Source organism: Zootoca vivipara, chromosome 11 (genome assembly GCF_963506605.1).
Source record: "Zootoca vivipara chromosome 11, rZooViv1.1, whole genome shotgun sequence".
Classification (NCBI taxonomy): Eukaryota; Metazoa; Chordata; class Lepidosauria; order Squamata; family Lacertidae; genus Zootoca; species Zootoca vivipara.
Genome location: NC_083286.1, coordinates 29,297,136 through 29,316,992, shown reverse-complemented (window position 1 = coordinate 29,316,992; position 19,857 = coordinate 29,297,136). Strand labels below are relative to the sequence as shown.

The following is a 19,857-nucleotide window of genomic DNA, read 5'->3' as shown; positions in this document are numbered from 1 at the left end:
TGGAACTTCTATTGCCACATTGGCCTTGTCCTGAGAATAAATTGTAAGAAAGGAATTTCTGCCTTTGTCCAGAGTCAAGTTCTATTTCCATTCAATGCCGTTCACTAGGGTTGGGGAGCCTATGGTTGCATGTGGATGGGAGCCCAGTGAAAGAAAGAAAGAAAGAAAGAAAGAAAGAAAGAAAGAAAGAAAGAAAGGGGGGCAGGGAACTGAAATGGATGGAGTAAAGAAAGGAGGAGAGGGAGAAAGCATTTTGTAAGCAGTCAGTTTAGAGCCCTTGTAACAGTAGTCTCTCCCTCTCCAAGCAGGAAGTCCGCTGGCAGAAAGGGAGAAAGAGAAAACGGAGTTGCTCCACCATGCTGTTAACTCCGGCTGCTTCCAGCAGTACGGTAGTATGTGTGCCTGACAGATTATCCCCAAGGCTTCGTGGCCCTTGAAAGTAAAAAAAAAGAGTTCCTACTTGTGCTGTGCAAGATGGTGCAGTACCAGTCCTGGCTTGTGGTAAAACAGCTACAGGAGTTATGGGGCTGTGGTCTTCTGTAATGGAACTGAAGATGTCTTAACTGTTTATAGTACTCAGTTGTCCATTGCAAAGTGGTTCATTGGTTTCTCCCTTAAATAACAGGGATCACTGAATGCAACATTTTACGTTCACTTGTTGGATGACCATATTCCTGAAGAAAAAGAAGAATATCAAGTGATTCTGTACAACGTTAGAACTCAAGGTAACAACAGGAGAAACAGCAAATTAGGGCTCATCTGCACGTGCATGCTCATTACTTGAGCACTCAGCATTTTGTGGTTTGCATGTATTAACAGATTCAGCAGAAAGTATTAAGTGATTCAGATGAAAAGCATTGTGTCTGAAGTGATGTGAGGTGCTAGTGATGTTTTGCCTGTAGTGCTTGATCTGTGATGTCACAAAAGCAAATGATCACATCATACTACAGTGATCAGATGAGGGATATATCTTTGTGAACATTGATGCCAGTTGCCCTGCAGAGCAGCAGGGAAGGACATTGGCTTTGACCTTCCCTGCCAGCCCTAGAAGGAACGCTTATAAGAACTTTGACTTTAAGAGATAGTGCTTGAGTATAATTATAGAGTTTGCAGCATCTTCAAGAAACAAGTAAACTTATCTTTGGGCTATTTAAATAACAACAACAACAACAAAATACTGTAGGTGACAGTTCTGATTAACATAGTCTATTTATTTTGTTTTTCAGGAGTTGCTTCTTCTGGAGCTGCTATCTTGGATAGCCAAGGCTATGAAGCAGTTTTGACAGTAGAGGCGAGTGATGAACCACATGGAGTTCTGAGTTTTGCTTCTTCATCTAGAGTTGTTTTGGTTCAAGAGGGAAATAAAACCATTCAGCTTTTCATTAACAGAGAATTTGGATCTCTAGGTTTGTATGTGGAGTGGGTTGGATTCTAAATTAATTTTATGTATTTAATAATGTTTGCATGTGTGTGTGTGTACCCACACATACACACACACCTTTCTACTAGCTCAGATGGGGAACCTCCGGCCCATGGGAAGAGCGGGTGGGGGAAAGAGATTGTGTGAGTGGGTGACTGACTATTTTCGCTCTGGCTATATTGCTGCCTGCTTTAGCCTCATCCACAGTTGGCAGATTATCTCTAAGGGCACCACCACCAACGAAATGCTATAGAATATTGTATCAGGGTGGAGATGGAATTGGAATATCTAGAAAGAAAACATGTCTGAAATACTGAACAGGAGCAGATTCTAGTTGTTGAGTGTAAATTACTGTTTTTTCCCATAAATTTGTCGAATATGTAAGTCGTTTTACATACCTCTCACTTCCACAAGAATATATGGAATTGACAAGAGTTATTTATGTATCTTCATGTTTCATTTCCCTTGATTAGAATTATAGCTGAACTCTTTTCTTGCATGCTCATTAGGTGTTATCAATCTCACCTATGCAACAGTTCCAGGATTTCTTGGCATAAGGAATCAAAGTGATGTGATTTTGGCTGAACCAGGAATTGACTACATACCTATATCGGGGTCACTGCTTTTAGGAGAAGGTGAAACATTGGCTACCATAAATGTTACTATTCTAGAGGTAAATAGTAATTCTGTTCAACAACAAAAAATGATTCTGAGTGATGCAGGATTTAGGCCATAATACTTCGAATATAACAGAGTCATATTTATGCTGTGTATATTTTATTGCTGTATGGAGGTAATTGTAGATGCAACCACCCACCCATGGTTGATAAGTCACGGGGAACAATTACAAACAGAGATATGAGATGCATACAAGTGAGATAACTGCTTTATTTGGCTGCAGTCACAACTAGTGTGATGTCAATGGATCACTACACATTTTTTATTTTCAATCTCTTAGCTACACTATGCAGTAAATCTTCATTGACAGAACCAGCTCTTGTCACTAGTACATCATTTTTAATTACATCATATATTATTTTACATAAGATATGTGAAGACCCACCTGAGGGCAGGTAATTAATTATCTTTTGGAGAGAAGACTAGAACCACCTTGTGTAATAAGTGTTCTGAGGCAGGGGTGGGAGCATAAGGAATGAATGTCTCATACCTTGCTCCTCTCAGTTTTGGCTCTGGCCCTACCCCTGTTTTAGGATGTTAAAGAGGACCTTCTTTGATTATTCTTGAAATGCATGTTAAAATACAATAGCATGAGCATTTATTGTATTTCTGTTTTTCAGGATGATGTACCAGAGTTACAAGAATTCTTTCTGGTTAATCTGACATCTGTGGAACTTATCATGCATCCTTTGACATCTTTCCCTCCCAGACTTGGTATACATTTCACATCTTTGCATTAGTGCCACACTATATATCAAGTATATATCAAGTAATATATGCAGTGTGTGACTTGGATGCATTTTCTTGCACTAACTTTTACAAATATGAAAGCTTTCAAACTACTTTTTGGTGTGCATCAAACAGCACCTTTCATTAAATGCATAGCAGTCAAACTGTATTTGCATCTAAATACAGGTATGGCTTGGTAGGGTTCTTGATAGAAAAGTGCAGAAGTGGCTCATCAGTTGGGGTGGAGTATCTACGTTAGGTTCTTGGCAAGGCAGGTCACTGTTGCTTACTGAGATGGCATGCGGCGAAGGCTGAGCTGTCAGTATAGTGCAAATGCCCCAGCAGCAACCCCGGACCATGTGTTCACTGCACCAACCTCCCTACCACTTTACCCTTCCCCCTCCCACCTTACCAGCCTCTTCTGGGAAATTGATAGGAACGTACTCAAATTCCCATCTGTGCTGTGATAGTGACGCCAAACTGTTTTGTGAAAAATGCAAATGCCCATTCTCCATAATTTCCTTTCACCAAAGCGCCTTATTTGGAGCTCTTAAGTGTATATGCCACAAGGCCTGAGAACTACAGACTTATGCCACACACTCTGTCATTCGAGTTGCATTCTCCCTTTGTGGTTGGGTGTTGGGTTGCATGATACCATATGCTCTGACATGATATGGAGTGGCTGTCATTGAGTTTTCTGCACCAGATCCGGGACTGGTGTAAAGCTCTGCTGTTGACACAGGTGTTGTGATCTGGAGGAGTATAGGATATGATGTAAATTTGCTAATTTTGGCCATTGCACCCACTACATTTGCTGGCAGTTATGGCTCCACCCTAGGAGTGTTTTGTTGGCATGTAAGTAGGGTGGGGTTTTCAAAGATGTAGCTGATACGCATATCTACTGCTCCATTGGTGCAGTTGAGCTCCCTCTAAATCCTCAATCCCTCTGTATAGCATTGCATCCTTAGTCCTTTTCAACAAGTTTTGACTCGGGCATGGACTGATTCTGTACTTTCAGTACTCCTAATGCTTCTGGCTATTTCCAGTATACCTCTAATATTTTATGTTTGACTTCCTTTATTTGCATGTCTATAGACTTGAGTGGGTTAATCCATTACAAACTTAAAGGTAAATAGAAAAATATATTGTAGTTCACTTGATATGTATATTCTAGAGGTAGCATAGAAAATATTTAGACTTGTGGTAAAATTAGATGTCTCTGTCCTATTGCCTTCATTCAGTAAGGACAATGCATCTGCATTCAGAATTAGTCAACCCCCATACTTTGTGGCTAGATGTTGTTTATTGACTTTGGTAACTCATAAATATACAGATATAGTAATAAATCAATATCCAACATTCTCGAAACGTGTGCACCATCCAGAAATCTGAACAAAGCTTAAAATATTATGTGATGCTGAAACCTATTTTATCTTTAGATATGGATGGTTTAGCAGCACAGGTTATTATTGATGCAAATGATGGAGCAAGAGGAGTAGTTGGCTGGCAAAACACAAAGTAAGTCTCATCTTCAGCTTGGGTTTGTTTTCAGTTGTTTGAGCACTGAACTCTGGTGTTACACAGTTGACAATTTTGAGCAGTCAAAGTCCAGATGAATTCTAGATAAAAGCTATCATTCAATGGATCGGATACTCCAGAGTATCCTGATTTATCTAAGAGTTTTCCCTCGGAATTTGCTTCCCCCAACTCCTCAAATGCTACTTACAGTATCCTAAGTTCAAATAGCAGGTTAGGCCCTTTGGAGTTCCTATAGCTCTATGTGAGAGCCACTGTGTTATACCTGGGGCATCTTGGCTGAAATCCTCACACAGGCACTAAATTTTCTGACTGATGTTGGGGTGTGGGAACTATGCATGCTACCTGGAATTCTCGTGTGTGTGTGTGTGTGTGTGTGTGTGTGTGTGTGTGTGTGTGTGTACACATATACACACATGGGGTGAGTCTTTTAAAAGAGGCCCTGTGGAACATGTGTACTCTGTATCCACGGGGCCTCTTTTAAAGGACTCACCCTGTATATATATAGAGAGGGGGGGCTGTATATATAGAGAGGGGGGTGAGGATTGGACCTGTATATATAGAGGGGGGGCGAGGATTGGACCTGGGACATTCTGCTTGCAAAGTGAACACTGTACCCCTGAGATATTGCCCTTCCCCAAGTATATTAGTGCCCATAACTAAAATATTTTTGCAACAAGCTCCTCAGCTGATCCTCATTTTACCAGTATATCAGTTGTTGACTATAAAGTTAGGGTTGCCATATTCCCCAAAGTGAAAATCCTGACACAGTTGTCGAGCTGCCCGATTCCCTGATGTGTCCGGGAAAACCTGGAGGTATGGCAGCTCCTAATAAAGTATCTGAATATTGCCAATGAAATCATAAACTTGTTGTCAGTACCTATAATTGGGGAGGGCTGTACTTCTTTTCCCCCAACAGTTTTGAAATAAGTGAACTAAATGGAACTTTGACATTAGTGGCATTCCGCGACCGAGGATCTTATGGTAAAGTGTCCTTGTTCTTGTATGCTCAGAATCTGGAAGCACATCAAGGGCTGGATTTTAATTTTTCCTCACAGGTAAGAACTAACCTTAAAAAAAAAATACTTTTCACCATAGTACCAGCCAGCTAATTTGTTTCAGCAGTGAAATATAATCAGACAACATGCCTACGGTAGTTAGAATTCTTAAATTCTAGGGCTGGAAGGAGAAGAAAGGAGAACCGAGATTGCTTTCTAGAAGGGAGGGAAAAGAAGCAGAAACATCTTGATAGGTTATTAATAATAATAAATCACATATGGAACCTTTTTCATATGGTGAGCACATATAGTATGAACATAAGAGAGGAGAGGGATTGAGCCCATTTACAGCCTCTGGGCATTCACCCAAAGGTCAGAACAGATCTATTCATGTATGCTCATTGCACCATATGATCAGGAACCATGAGAGAGGCAGGTTTCACAGCTGCATGGAGAGAGCTTGTAAGTGTATATATTATATATATATAGACATGTAGGTTCAGTTCTAACCTTCAGATAAGTACTTGGAAGTGAGGATGAGAGGCAGATAGGATCACATTCCTGAACTCCACATGTGCCTTGGATACTCATTTGTCATCTGAAAAGGATTTATAATGCCTTTTAATACTTACCATCACTGGTTTGCAAAACTCACCTAAGATTTGCATCTTTCTTCCTGTCTTTATTTGTTGAATTTTTATGAAGTATTGACTTTTGAAATGTTCTAAAATACCGTGTCATTGTGTTTTGTTGCTAGACACTTTCTTTTGCTGATGGAGAAAGGTATAAATATGTTGATGTTACGATTTTTGATGATGAGATTCCTGAAGGGGATGAGAGATTCCAGCTTATTTTGACAAACCCATCCCTTGGGTTAGAGTTAGGCGAAAACACAACAGGTAACATTAACTAATCTTAAAACTAGTTCTGTATGTTGTGATTACAGAATTACAGTGTACAAACCATAGTTAGCCCCAGTGGATAATTATGTGTTTTCCCTCAAGACTGTTACAAGAGAATTAGTCAGCTACCAACACTTTAATATTTGCGGGACAAGAAAATTAGCAGCAAACAATCTGTGGTATTGTTTTGCAATTAGTTGAAGAAATAGTAACATAGGAGCCTAAACTTAAAAATCCATTTGTAATAAAATCACATGTTAAATGCTGTATAAAGGAAAACACATACTTAATAGTTGATTCTAAGAGCCAGCATTATTTTGGAGTTTTATAGCAACACAATTGGATTTTTGCTCCTGTATATATAATACGGATAAGATTATCCTAGATGAATTTTAATAATTGCATTCATTTTCTGTTCAAAGCCACTGTTACCATCCTTGCAAATGATGATGGCCATGGAGTTTTGTCCTTCAACAACAGTGAACATTTCTTTCTAAGGGAACCATCAGCGCTATATTTGATGGAAAGTGTTGCAGTACTAACCGTTATCAGGGAACCTCCTCAGGGAATCTTTGGAACTGTGACTGTCCAGTATCTTGTGAGAGAGATAAATTCTTCAGAAGCATCTATAGATTTGACACCATCACAAGGCTATATTGTTCTAGAAGAGGGAGTCAGATTCAAGGTAATATGCAGGTAGTTATTACAAAATGGAAGAAATGTTACTTGGTTTCATATAGGGATGAGGAAGAAATTTATATTTTAATGAGAACCTATACTTATTGTTTCCTGAACCAATATCTATATATATAAAAATGTAAACCGACCATGTTTGCGTGTCTCCACTTTTCACGGAAACCGCTTGACCGATTGCGTTGAAATTTTGACACAACATCACATGCGAATACGAGAAGGATCTTATACAGTTTGCTTAGACAGATGTCACACCTGAGGCGGGTATAAACCAATTTTAAGGAACTCAACACAGCGTCATCTACTGGCCAATGACTATAATACATGACTCAGACATTTCCTTTTCCAAGGGTGGGGGCCAAGGAATGGAGATACGGGGGAGGGGCCAATACTCCCCGGGGACAACAGAGGGAGGGGATCCTACCGTCCTCCACTGGGGTACAGGGGTCCTGAGTGGGCCACAGCAACGCATGGCCGGGTCCTGCTATTACAAAATAAAACTTTGCTTTCCTTTGAAATTCACACACCTCCAAATTTTACGATGCAATTTTCCAACCCAAAGATGTGTTACAGTAAACCATATATTAGGGGATAGTACAGAGTAAAATGCTTAGATTAGCAAAAAGTACAGTATGTACAAAAATACAACGATACGTGAGAATTTGTATCGTGGATCGTTCAAAAACAGGTTTTTCTATTTTTCTATGACAATATGAGTTCATTGTCTGAAATGTTACAGTCCAGAATTCTGCCATTTTATTATGTGTAATGTTTAGAACAGTTCCAATATAATATAGTGAAGTTTGGCATCTATCTACTTTCTGTTTCAAAAATTCATTGTCATTGTCTATGCAATAATTTCACTTTATACATTTGTTTTCTCTTACAGACTTTGCATATAACTGCCATACTAGATACTGAACCAGAAATGGATGAACATTTTGTTGTTACCCTGTTCAGTCCAACAGGTGGAGCCAGACTGGGCACAAGAGTAGAAACTTTTATCACAGTGTTGCAGAATCAAGCCCCATTGGGACTTTTCAGTATCTTCCCAGTTTCAAATAGGTATACCAGCAATGCCATCACAGTAAATGCCACTTTTTGTTTGTTTGTGCATAGAACGTTGTCCTGCATTTTATGTTGGTTCAATTATTCATTTTTTAAAATTTATGTTAAAATACTGATAAATGTAGATGCTTATAAACCTATAAGTCAAACATATCTAAGATATATCATTAAATACACAACTATAAGCACTGATATCATTACATATTTTTAATTTTCATAACTCAATTAACTGTTGTCAGCTCTTAACAAAAACAACTGTGTTCTGTTTATTATCTCCTAATCCATAAATTGACAATCGTGCTAGCTGCCATAATAATCCATTCTTTAATAGTAGATGTCTTTGGATTCTACCAGTGTTTTGCATCTAACTTTTTTTGTAGATGTCCATGAATCTGTTCACTAAAGAACAATTCTATTTTCATAAAAATACCTTAGAAGACCCAAAGTAAGATGATGGGAGTTATGACACTTCATAGTTTGTCATTTTATTAATTGCGTGTACAGCGTGGGATCCAGAATATCTCTTGCATGAACAGATGTGCTCCTTCCATTTGAGGAAAATAATGAAATCCAGAGGAAGCTCCCACATGAGGAAGGGGAGAAAGGTTTTTTTTTTTTGCTAATTCTCAGCCTGTACCGCCTCCTACAGCTTTCCTTGTGGCATAGGGGGCGACAAGGGAAAGAGGAATAAGAAAAAATGGTCCCCTCCTTCTCCATCACAAACATTACATGAGCAGAGCTGCTCATGGGACCTTCAAATGGAGTCACAATTCCCACCCCACCCAGGATAGTTTGCACAACAGGGTATATCTACTACATATGTAATAATATGTGTTAATTATCTTATTTGGGGTGAAATAAATATAAAACCTTATAGTGATTTTCTTGCATGTTAGTACAAATGAATTTTGTCATCCCTATTGTACAGTACAGTGAAACCTCGGTTGTTGAACGTAATCCGTTCCAGAAGACTGTTCGACTTCCGAAATGCGTTCAACAACCGAGGTGCAAAGGACTGCCAGCAATGAGAAAATAGAGAAACACGCAGCGGAAGCCGTTCAACTTCCAAGGTGCATTCAAAAATGGAAGCAATTACTTCCGGGTTTTCAGTGTTTGGGTTCCGAAACGTTCGGCTTCTGGGACAACCGAAAACCGAGGTTCCACTGTATTATTTTCCAGTCAGATTCCATAATTGCTGGACCTAGTGGGTCTTTTCACACTTAATGTACCTAATCCCATGGTTTGGAGGAATGAATTTGGAGGATGGAACAGGCCTCAGATCCTAGTTTTGTGAAGGCCCTCCATACCCTAGTCTTACGAAGGACATTAATTTCTTTACTTTAGTAATGGTCTCCATAACTTTTAGGACAAATTCTCTCATAATTGAAGAAGCCAACACTACAGTCTACTTGAAAATATCCCGGAGCAATGGGATGAACACATCAGTGAGTGTGGAATGGGAAACACAGTCTGATACTGCATTTGGGATAAGTAAGTCAATTCATGAGTAGGTTTTTTAAAATCAAATATTACAAATTGGCCTAATAAAAAAGGAGAACTAAGTGGTACCCAGGAGCTGACTTGACCAATGTCACTGGCTGTAAATCTATCACTGTTTTCCCTGCTGCACACTTTTTCTTCTTTTGCATTTGAGATGAGGCCCTCACTTCTGTAATATGGGTTTCTCTTTCTTTTTTTCCCTGCCAATCCACACAGTAACTGGTGCATATTTTCTTCTTGTTGCAGAAGGTGGATTAAGCGTGTTGTCCATTTTACAAAGTTTTGCAGAAGAACCAATATCCAGCTGGTGCTTCTTTGCAGCAGGGGACTCTCTATATGGCATATTGTTGCGGACGCACCCAGCTGTAAATTCTTCAATATTCCAGTGGCGGGGAGTTTTTGTTCCTGTTGAGGTATATATACACTGTTAGAAAACAAAGTGTTCCCATGTGAAAATTAAATGGAAAGAACAGCACTCAGGAATAATCCAGATTAATATTAACACTGTTTCAGGACATACAAAATTTTGCAACAACAGTAACAGGGGACCCGTTTCCAACAACATCTGGTGGGCCACAGGCTTCTTGAACCAGGATCTCTACGGGTTTGACGTGTTGCCAGTTGGTGCAGCAGGGCATGCAGGGCAGAGCTGCTCACCTGCTTTTCCAACATCAAGCCCCACTGCTGGTTCCTGAGAAGCTAAGACACGAGAGCACACCGGGGTACCAGCACAGTGGCAGGAATGTTGGGTTGGCTCTGCCAGTGCGCCTGCACTGTGCTTAGCTCTCCGCACCTTGTACCCCTCCCTCTCAACAGCAGGCAGTGATGCTCAGTGTTGGAAAAGCAGGTGAGCAGCTCTGCCCTGCCTGCCCTGTCCCACCAACCATTACTGTCTCTGCATGCTGCACCCAGGCCCTGCTTGTGGGTTTCCCATAGGCATCTGGTTGACAGCTGTGAGAACAGAATGATGAGATGGATCTTTGACCTGATCCAACACTCTCTTCTTACATATTAAGAATCTCCTTTGGAACCTGCCTTCATCTCACCTTAATATAACATTAAATAAATGTTTTTGTTTTAAAACAATTGTTCGTGCATGGTACTAAAAGTGCTTAAGTCATCGACTCCATGATTTCCCCCCTTAGGATTTTAGTATTGCGAATCCTCATCAATGCATGGCATTTCAAATCAATGGCGCTTCCTACCTAATAATTACTCATGGTGGAACGAAACAAGATAGACCTCCTAATAACACTGTGTACTCCTTCACCCCTGGATTCCAAATGCTACAGGTAACGTTTTAGCTCATCCAAAAGACTTTAAAACCCATAGATTTGATGGAGTGCATTCACTTTCACATTCACTGTCAGCATGCTTTCCTGTGATAGTTGTCATAGAGTTGGAAGGGGGTCCAAACTGGGCTGGAGTAAGGGGCATTCCCCCCTTGTTTCCCCAATTTAAATCAAGCTCTAAGCAGCAATTAGGCATAATGGAGGAAATGACAGCTACCTATTTTGTATCTGTTTCCCATCCCCTCTTCAGTGGCAGACCTGGGTCTTTAAAATTTCATTAGGGCCCCACACACCCGCCTCTTGCCTTCTGTTCTCCATTCACTACATTATAGTACAATATTACATGCGTGTCTATGCCCTAAGCCTGATAAATCTTTTTTTTCCCTTGCAGATCCAGACCATCTTTGTGCCAGATAGCAGTGATATAAAGTTTTTCAGTTTGGACCAAAACCACTACTTGGTTATTGCAAGTTGTATGCCTGAATCCAATTCTCTCCAGGTTGAAATATCTTCCTTATTCTTCCTGTATAATGTGTGCTTGTTCTTTAGACTGTTGAGATTAACATATTCAGAACTTTTGCAGCATTCTGAATAGTTTAAACCAGGGGTGGCCAACTCCCAACAGACTGCGATCTACTCACAGAGTTAAAAGCTGGCAGTGATCTACTCCCTTTTTGGGGGTTCAGGTCAAAGTTATTTTATCTTTTCCTAGGGAGGGGGAAAGCCATGCTTTTTGGCGTGCAGGGCAAAAATGTTGGGCTTTTTCTAGGGGAGCCAAATTTGTTGAGCTTTTTTGGGGGAGCCAGTGATCTACCACAGATGTCCAGTGATCTACCAGTAGATCACGATCTACCTGTTGCACGTGCCTGGTTTAAACATCTGAGTAGAAATAATGTACCAAATTCAATTTGATGTAATTGAAGTAAGAAGACGGGGGCAATTTCTGTCGTTGTTCAATAGTTTGTAAATTGACTGCAGATGCTTACTACGTATATATTTTCATAAACAAGATTTCTAAAGCACATCAATAAATATAGCTAGAATAAGCTATATTATTCTGAAGTTGTCAGAGGTGCTTCTTTGCTTACTGACTAAGCTGCTTGTTCTGGCATAGACAACTAATAAGTTACAAAATTGGGGTTGTCGTGGACTTACTTGTACCCTGTTTTAGCTTTCTGTTTGTAAGTACTGCATTTGTTTCTGGTACTTTCATGAATGCTTCAGTTTATCAGTCAGCCTCAAGCTCATTTTGAGGGTGTGACTTACAGGAGGCATATCCCGATTTTTCATATCCTAAATAAAAACCATGCCAGTATTTCATATGTTTATATCTCAGTGTGGCATACATACTTCACCTCATCCCCATTTTATTCTCACAGCAATGATCCTGTGAAGAATGTTAAGTTGAGAGTGAGTGAGTAACTGGACCAGGTACACCCAGTGAACTTGATGGCTAAGTGAAGATAATGAACCCTGATCTCCCAACACTCTAACCACTACACCACACTGGCTCTTAATGACTTAATGTTGGGCTTAATGGCATTTTAACATGACTTCTGATTTGTTTGTGTATAGTCTTAGATGTAACAAGAGGTGTTTTCTTCTCCCCTCATTTCCCCCAGATTTTCTTCTGGGATAATGGCATCTTTAGAGTCCATCATCAGCTCTCTGTGAATGGAGTTCTAAGCGTGGATCTTTTCTCAAGGGGAGGCACTACATATCTAGTTGTGGCTCCATCAGACACCACACACGCTCCTCTTTTATACCAGTGGTTAGATAACAAATTTAGAAAGCTTCATGAACTGCCAATCAATGGCGTAACAAGAGTCAAAGCCTTCATTTCTGGATCTGACATCTACCTAATTTTTGCAAAAGGTATTCCTACAAACAAGAGCTGTTTGACAGAAATACATGAAGATTCAGCTGTTACTATGGAAATAGAAACATGAAATGGGAACGGAAATTACTTCTTTACAACTCTTATCAAGAAAATGTTTCTATGGCCTCTTTATTATATAAGAATCTTGTCCTTGCCAATGTAAGGTACACATGATAGTGAATAATAAAAAATGGTAATAGTAATATTATTATTTTTTCTTCTATCTTACCCTTCCTTCAAAAGGAGCTCAGTATGGATAGCAATGATCAAATGTGCAGCATATACTTTTTCAAGAAGCACATCAGAAGCTAGTCATTTACTATTATTTTGATTTCTACGTTTTATTTGATTTTTAATTTTTTTTAAAAAAATATTTCTCAAATACTTTCACTTAGGTAGAAATTAATAAATAAAATCCCAGAAGTTGGTCCCATCTGTGGTTCTAGTTATATCATACTTTTGCTTTTCCTGAGATACATAAAATAAATAAATAAATAAATATTTTTCAGGTGGAAATAATTACTTGATAATGTGGCTAAAATATTTGCATGCAAGCTTATGCTCTTCCTCTTCTTATTCTCCACAGGGCCCAACAATACCTGTGAAGTTTTTGTGTGGGAGACAGGACAACCTTCATTCAGGCATTTTCAGTCCCTTTTTATAAAAGCTGTAAATGAAATCCATACTTTTGTCCCACCCTCAGGTGTAGGTATGTGGGTTTTTTTAGTTGGTGCAGGGAGGAGTTCCTCTTACAGTTGGCTTCCACAAAATGCTTTCCCAACACTTTGTATCATTTCCTTGTTGGAAAAAGCATGTACATGGCAACATCATGTATAAATAGCACAAATATTCCTTTTTGCTGCACATGCATGCCGAGAGATGTTGCAGTTGGCCATGGTTTTTCAGTGTACACAGGAAAATGATTGGGATACATTTATTCTAGTGTCAAAAGGTGTTTGAAGGTCTGAATCTAGAAGGATATTTAATGGGCATGATACTTAATGGCCATGTTTTTGTTGTTTTGTTGCTGATATTACTATATTTTCTCTGTATGGCATCCTAGCTCTGTGTAGTATCATGGAGTTGTATGAACATGAAAATGGAACTAATATACTGAAGGATATTGATGCCAGGTTTAGAAGAAGCAAACAATTTAGTGCAGGAAACAATCTTCCTATGAAATCAAAATGAAATGTCAATATTAGACAGAAAAATAAAAAGAGTTGATGAGACAGAAGTAATGTTAATTGCTAAAGCAATTTTATCCAAGCAGAGCAAGCATTTCATTATAGCTGAAAACCATTCTTTTCTAAACTTAATTTTTCATATTCTAAAAAATAAGTTGAAAACTTTACTTGAAGTAAAAATATAAAAAGGAATTAAATGTTAGGCAAATCCTTAGATGTAATAAACATTGAAAGCAAACTAACCAACTAGCTCTTCTTTTCTTTCAACATAAACATTTTAAATTTGTCCCTCTAAAGTTATTTCCTTTTTCTGTTTCTTGATGCAGGCCATTTGCTCTTTGCTAGCAAGGATAAATCAGCTCTGTATTCTTGGAACTCAGAAAAAAACCAGTTCTCTCCATTGCTGGAAGCCCCTTCTGCCAGTCATTTCACCACTGTCAGTGTAGTATCTCTTAATTCCAACAAAAGTCTAATTGTCTTGTCTGCAGAATCCTACTCCTATGTTTATGAGCTGACTTCAGTCTCCAACCAATCAGATTTTATACCGAGGTAGGTTCCTGATTTTATCCCTTTACTTACAAGCAGACAGAGTGAGTTTTTCCTGTCTATTTTTAGTTGTAATGTCTAAACAACTTTCATATCCACACTCTTCTTTCTCTTCCTTTTGCTTTAACTTTATGGGACCCTTATATGATCCTATATTCTACAAATCAGTTCTGACCCTTTGAATATCTAGTGAACATGCTGTACTCAGAAAGCTATGTGCAAATGGAGAATACCATCTGTGGAGCTATGTAGAAACCCAGGATAGAGTAGACAAGGGAAGGGGAGTAAACAGACATACTGTAGTAGGAGCCAAAATAGTCAGGATAGAAGCCCCATCTGCACTATACATTTAAAACAGTCTAATACCATTTTATACAGAAATAGTTTCCCCTAATGAATCCTGGGGACTGCCATTTAATAAGGGATTCTGAGACCTGTTGGGAGACCTTTGTTGCCCTCACCCTGGAGGTAAAAGTCTTTGCTAATCTGATGTATTGCTCAATCCAGTCAAAAACACTTCCTCCGTCTTCTTGAATTCAAAGGAGTTTAAAGTTCTACTCATAAGCATCCCTACTACATGCTGGCTCAAAAGAGCAAGAAAATACAATATAAATTGTTTGCTTAAAGTATGTACAGTATGAGTAATATGTTTCTTGTAATGCTACATAAAAAACAACAAATGGTAACTGAAAACTTAAGAGTCAAATAATTATTCTGGTCTGTGATATATTATTTTTGCATGACAAACCCATTTTTTTGCTGTAGTTGTCTTGGATAACTAATCTTTAATTATAATTATGCTGTCTATATGTGTTTTTATGCTAGTTCAGGTGAACTGATATTTGAACCTGGAGATCAAGAAGCTGTGATAGCAATCAATATCTTTGATGACACAATCCCGGAGGAAGAAGAATTTTTTAGAGTATGGCTGAAAAATCCAAAAGGCGGTGCAGAAATTGGTCCTAATGGTTATGTTACCATAATTATACCACCAAATGATGATGCCCATGGAGTTGTTGCTTTTGCCCAGGTTATTGAGTTATATTAGAATATATTTGCAATAGAACAATAGCAGAGCATGTGAATACTTAGATATATTATTCTGATGCATGATTATTCACACCTTCTTTATATGAATGAAAATCAATATGTTAGGTGTAAGGCTACATAAAATCATGTCTAAATAGTTCCTCCTTGCAAAATAGCCCACCTTGTTATTCACTGGAACTTGGAGCTTTTTATCATGTAATTCACTTAGGTAACAAATTATAATAATACATGAAATTAAACTTGCTGCATCTGCACCTCTTATCTTAGGGTATATATGTGGACTCCACCTCCCTTAATTTTGTCTACAGAACAAACCTGAGAGGTTAATTGGTTTGAGAGAAAATAGCTTGCCCAATGTCACCCACTGAGCTTCACAGCTAAGAGGAGCTCAGACCCAGGTCTCTAGTCCAAGTCCACCATTCTAGTTGCTGCTCTATGCTAGTTTCTAGGAAACATATGAGAACTTGGACTATTTTAAAACATGAAGTTAATGTATATGTAAAGCTCCATATATATATTGATTTGGAAATTAAACATGAAGAATCAAGTTTTTCTCCCCATGCTACTTAGCTGTAACCTTTTCATGCATTCTTGTTGAAGTTGCTCACATGCTTTTCTACTTCATTTGTACGTTTTTTAGAATTCTTTATTTAAACAAGTAGAAGAAATGGAAAAGGACACTTTGATCACCTTGAATGTTGAACGCCTAATAAGTACCTATGGACGTGTTACAGTACAGTGGGAGGCTCATGGGAGCATTAATGATATATTTCCAACTTCAGGGGTGGTACGTATTTTGTCAAGCTGAATATTAGTTGCAGAAAATGTGTAAAGCTCTAATTACTAGTAGACAAGCGATCTAATTAATTACTATGTTGCATATGTAAGCACTAAAAATCATGTTTGCTGACAGGTTAACAGGAGAATAGTTTTCTTATATTGACTTGTGATCTCATGGTTAATGACTTGGTCATATGAAATTACAAATGCAGTTTGGTTTCCATTGTGAGCAAAAGCAGCCATTGTGAGCTCGTGAGGGGCATGAGACCATGTGAGATATGAACAAATCAGCCTAAATCATGAACTACCGTACTTCTTGCATGAGCAAACATGCCTAATTTAAGCCTATTCATTTCAATGGACCTATTCTGAGTAGATCTTAGTTGAATTCAATCTACTGTCTCTGAATCAATGTTTTATCCTAGGTTGCTTTAAAAACATTCTGTTTTCCTTCTTAAAATCTTTAGATTATATTTTCGGAAGGTCAAGCCTTGTCCACGATCACCTTAACAGTCCTTGCAGATGTCATTCCTGAAGTTGCAGAGACCGTGATTATAACTCTTACTCGTGTCAGCACTATGGGAGTACTGGATCCCAAAAGAGGAGCCACCATTGATCCAAACAGAGCAAAAGCTATACTTTCCATTTTGCCTAATGATACTCCTTACGGCACAGTAGGATGGCATACAGACTCTCTCTTTGTTAAAGTAGCAGAACCTGAAGGTGAGTCAATTCTGTGATCCTCTTGTGAAAAGCACATTTTCCTGTGATAGTAATTTGTTTTAACTGGTTTTAATATCAAAAATTAAATTGCTGTAACCCATCCAGGGACCTGCTGGTGATGGGAAAGTAATTAAAAATATTTCCAGATCTTTATGAGAACAGTTCAGCTATATAGAGCTGTCCTGATTGGGGGCAGGGAAGAAAGAAGAACTACACCCACCTATTGGCTTGTGCCAGCTGTTGCTTCCCTTGTCCTCACTACATCAGCCCTGAGGAGAGCCTGAGGACCCAAAGCTGCCATCAGCCTGCCAAAGTTTGGGGACTTTCATCTGTGGGGGAAATGCTGGCCATAGCTTTCAGCTCACCTTGGTACAGCCAAGGCTTCCACAGTGGTGGAGCCCACTATCCACTGGTGTTCCTGTTCACTGGCAGACAGGAGAAATTAGTAGTATGTTTCCCCTGCCTAATGAGTTAAAAAACAACAACTTTGAGATGCAGTGATATAGCAGTGAGATCCATATATTTGACGAGAGAATGTACAGTATTATCTCTGCATCCTCCATGCATGCATTTTGTATTTGTGCCCGAGTACAAAACACCTTACGAGGTTGTCTCACAAAATATTTTCACACTCTGCTGTAGCACAGGGCTTGGACTAGCATGTTTTAGCTGTCTAAATTTGCTATCAGTCATGTCCAGATTGGGCAGATTTTCTTGGCCCTGTGGATGCAAATTTTTTAATGTAATTTATTGAATGAGTCGTTGCTGTTCAATTAGCCCTGCTGGATGTTTTTCAAGTTCTGATATAATGAAAGGGAGCAAAGCAAGGCAGATCCCAACATTTGTTCCTGATTCATTGCATCACAGTGTGTTTCTTCTTCTATTATTTCGACTGTTGTTTTATTTTAAGTAAATATATTGTTTTATTCATTTTAATGCCACTCTTCAGCTGGAAAAAAAAAAACTCCAGAACAGCCTTGTGATAAGGCTAGGCTTACGATCTGAAGCGTATGACACAAACAGAAAAGGGGTTGGAGCATGGTGGGATCAAACTCTGGCACCACTTCTTAGTTACATGGTTCTTGTAAGGACCAACCAGAATAAAACTGAGTTGAATCAAATGTACCAATAAAAAGGTAAAGGACCCCTGACAATTAAGTCCAGTCACGAACAACTCTGGGGTTGCGGCATTCAACTCGCTTTACTGGCCAAGGGAGCCGACGTTTTTCCGCAGACAGTTTTTCCAGGTCATGTGGCCAGCATGACTAAGCAACTTCTGGCAAAAACAGAGCAGCGCATGAAAATGCCGTTTACCTTCCTGCCGAAGCGGTACCTATTTATTTACTTGCACTTTGGCGTGCTTTCGAACTGCTAGGTGGGCAGGAGCTGGGACAAAGCAACGGGAGCTCAGCAAGCCATAGGCTCAGTGGTTTAGACCACAGCGCCACCTGCGTCCCTTCAATGATAAAGGTAAAGGGGCCCCTGACCATCAGGTCCAGTCGTGTCCGACTCTGAGGTTGTGCGCTCATCTCGCTCTATAGGCCGAGGGAGCTGGCGTTTGTCCACAGACAGCTTCCAGGTCATGTGACCACCATGACAAAGCTGCTTCTGGCGAACCAGAGCAGCACACAGAAATGCCGTTTACCTTCCTGCCGGTAGGAAATATTTATCTACTTGCACTTTGATGTGCTTTTGAACTGCTAGGTGGGCAGGAGCTGGGACCGAACAACGGGAGCTCACCCCGTTGCAGGGATTCGAACCGCCGACCTTCTGATCAGCAAGCCCTAGACTCTGTGGTTTAACCCACAGCGCCCTTCAATGATAGGACATGGCAAAGACATGGAGATTAATGAAAAAGTGCAAACAAGTAAAAGCAAAAAAAATGTCTCCCCTGTCTTTGCTTAAAATTATGGAGCACATACTCTTGTATTCTGCCAAGAGACTGCAATCTAGTTAAAGACTGGCAGTGTCCAGTGTTAGGTCAAAGTTGTTGAGCTTTTTTAGGGAAGAGGAAGGCCCATTTGGGGGGGGGAGCAGGGCAAAAATGTTGAGCTTCTTTTGGGGGAACCAGTGATCTACCAGTGATTACCACAGATGTTCAGTGATCTACCAGTAGATCACGATCTACCTGTTGGATGTGCCTGTGCTAAATAATTTCCTACCTCTCTTTGCACTCTTCAGGGGCCAATATAGCTTTGTGTATGCCGCCTTTAGCTCTTTGGAGAAAAGGTGAAATATAAATGTAACAATAAATAAGTATTTTAAAACTTCATTACAAGTTTTTTCTCCAATCTTTTCAGAGAAACCCACCATTGTTACTTTACATGTTATCAGAGAACAAGGATTTGCTGGCGATATCAGTGTGCAGTTGATTCCCCAGCCCATTTTTTCACTCCTGCTTGTCAATCAAGCCATTGAAAATGAGGATTATAGGTTGGAAAACAAGACCATTATTATGCCAGAGAACATGACAATGGCTTCAGTAAATGTAGTCATTTTGCCAGTGAGTATTTTAATATATCTTTTTTTCTTCACTCATGCAGCTCTCTATGGTTGATGTGACTAAGGAGCCAAACTCTACACAAATCCCTGGGCCTAGTAAATGACAGTTATGATGACTGGCAAAGGATGCAGCATGCCAGATCATCTGGCAAATAGGCAAATTCACTTCTGCTGCTTGTTACTTCCCACCTGCCGCCTCTGTCTGTGCTCTGTTGATCTACAGTACTTCATTTGTACATGAAGCACATGTGATAAGGGTGTGGGAGGATGCATTGTGCTGCATGAGCCATGATTGGAAACAAAGTTCATTGCATCTAAACAAGTTCTGCTCAGAGCAGAAACTAATGGAACACAATTAGCAATACCCTTAATTT

The 19,857-nt window shown here is 39.4% G+C and overlaps 1 protein-coding gene across 1 annotated transcript in view; it reads left to right on the top strand.

Annotated features, from left to right (window-relative positions):
• The window catches only part of ADGRV1 (adhesion G protein-coupled receptor V1), a 251,651-nt gene that overhangs the window by 72,203 nt on the left and 159,591 nt on the right, over positions 1-19,857 (top strand). Inside the window, exons 36-55 of the mRNA XM_035100245.2 lie at positions 626-725; positions 1,227-1,406; positions 1,930-2,093; positions 2,719-2,812; positions 4,267-4,345; positions 5,283-5,421; positions 6,119-6,260; positions 6,686-6,948; positions 7,846-8,021; positions 9,391-9,515; positions 9,771-9,937; positions 10,670-10,816; positions 11,208-11,315; positions 12,439-12,691; positions 13,282-13,404; positions 14,209-14,431; positions 15,254-15,458; positions 16,119-16,265; positions 16,726-16,981; positions 19,282-19,484. Coding sequence (XP_034956136.2) covers positions 626-725; positions 1,227-1,406; positions 1,930-2,093; positions 2,719-2,812; positions 4,267-4,345; positions 5,283-5,421; positions 6,119-6,260; positions 6,686-6,948; positions 7,846-8,021; positions 9,391-9,515; positions 9,771-9,937; positions 10,670-10,816; positions 11,208-11,315; positions 12,439-12,691; positions 13,282-13,404; positions 14,209-14,431; positions 15,254-15,458; positions 16,119-16,265; positions 16,726-16,981; positions 19,282-19,484 — 3,294 coding nt within the window. The remainder of the gene's footprint in view (positions 1-625; positions 726-1,226; positions 1,407-1,929; positions 2,094-2,718; positions 2,813-4,266; positions 4,346-5,282; positions 5,422-6,118; positions 6,261-6,685; positions 6,949-7,845; positions 8,022-9,390; positions 9,516-9,770; positions 9,938-10,669; positions 10,817-11,207; positions 11,316-12,438; positions 12,692-13,281; positions 13,405-14,208; positions 14,432-15,253; positions 15,459-16,118; positions 16,266-16,725; positions 16,982-19,281; positions 19,485-19,857) is intronic.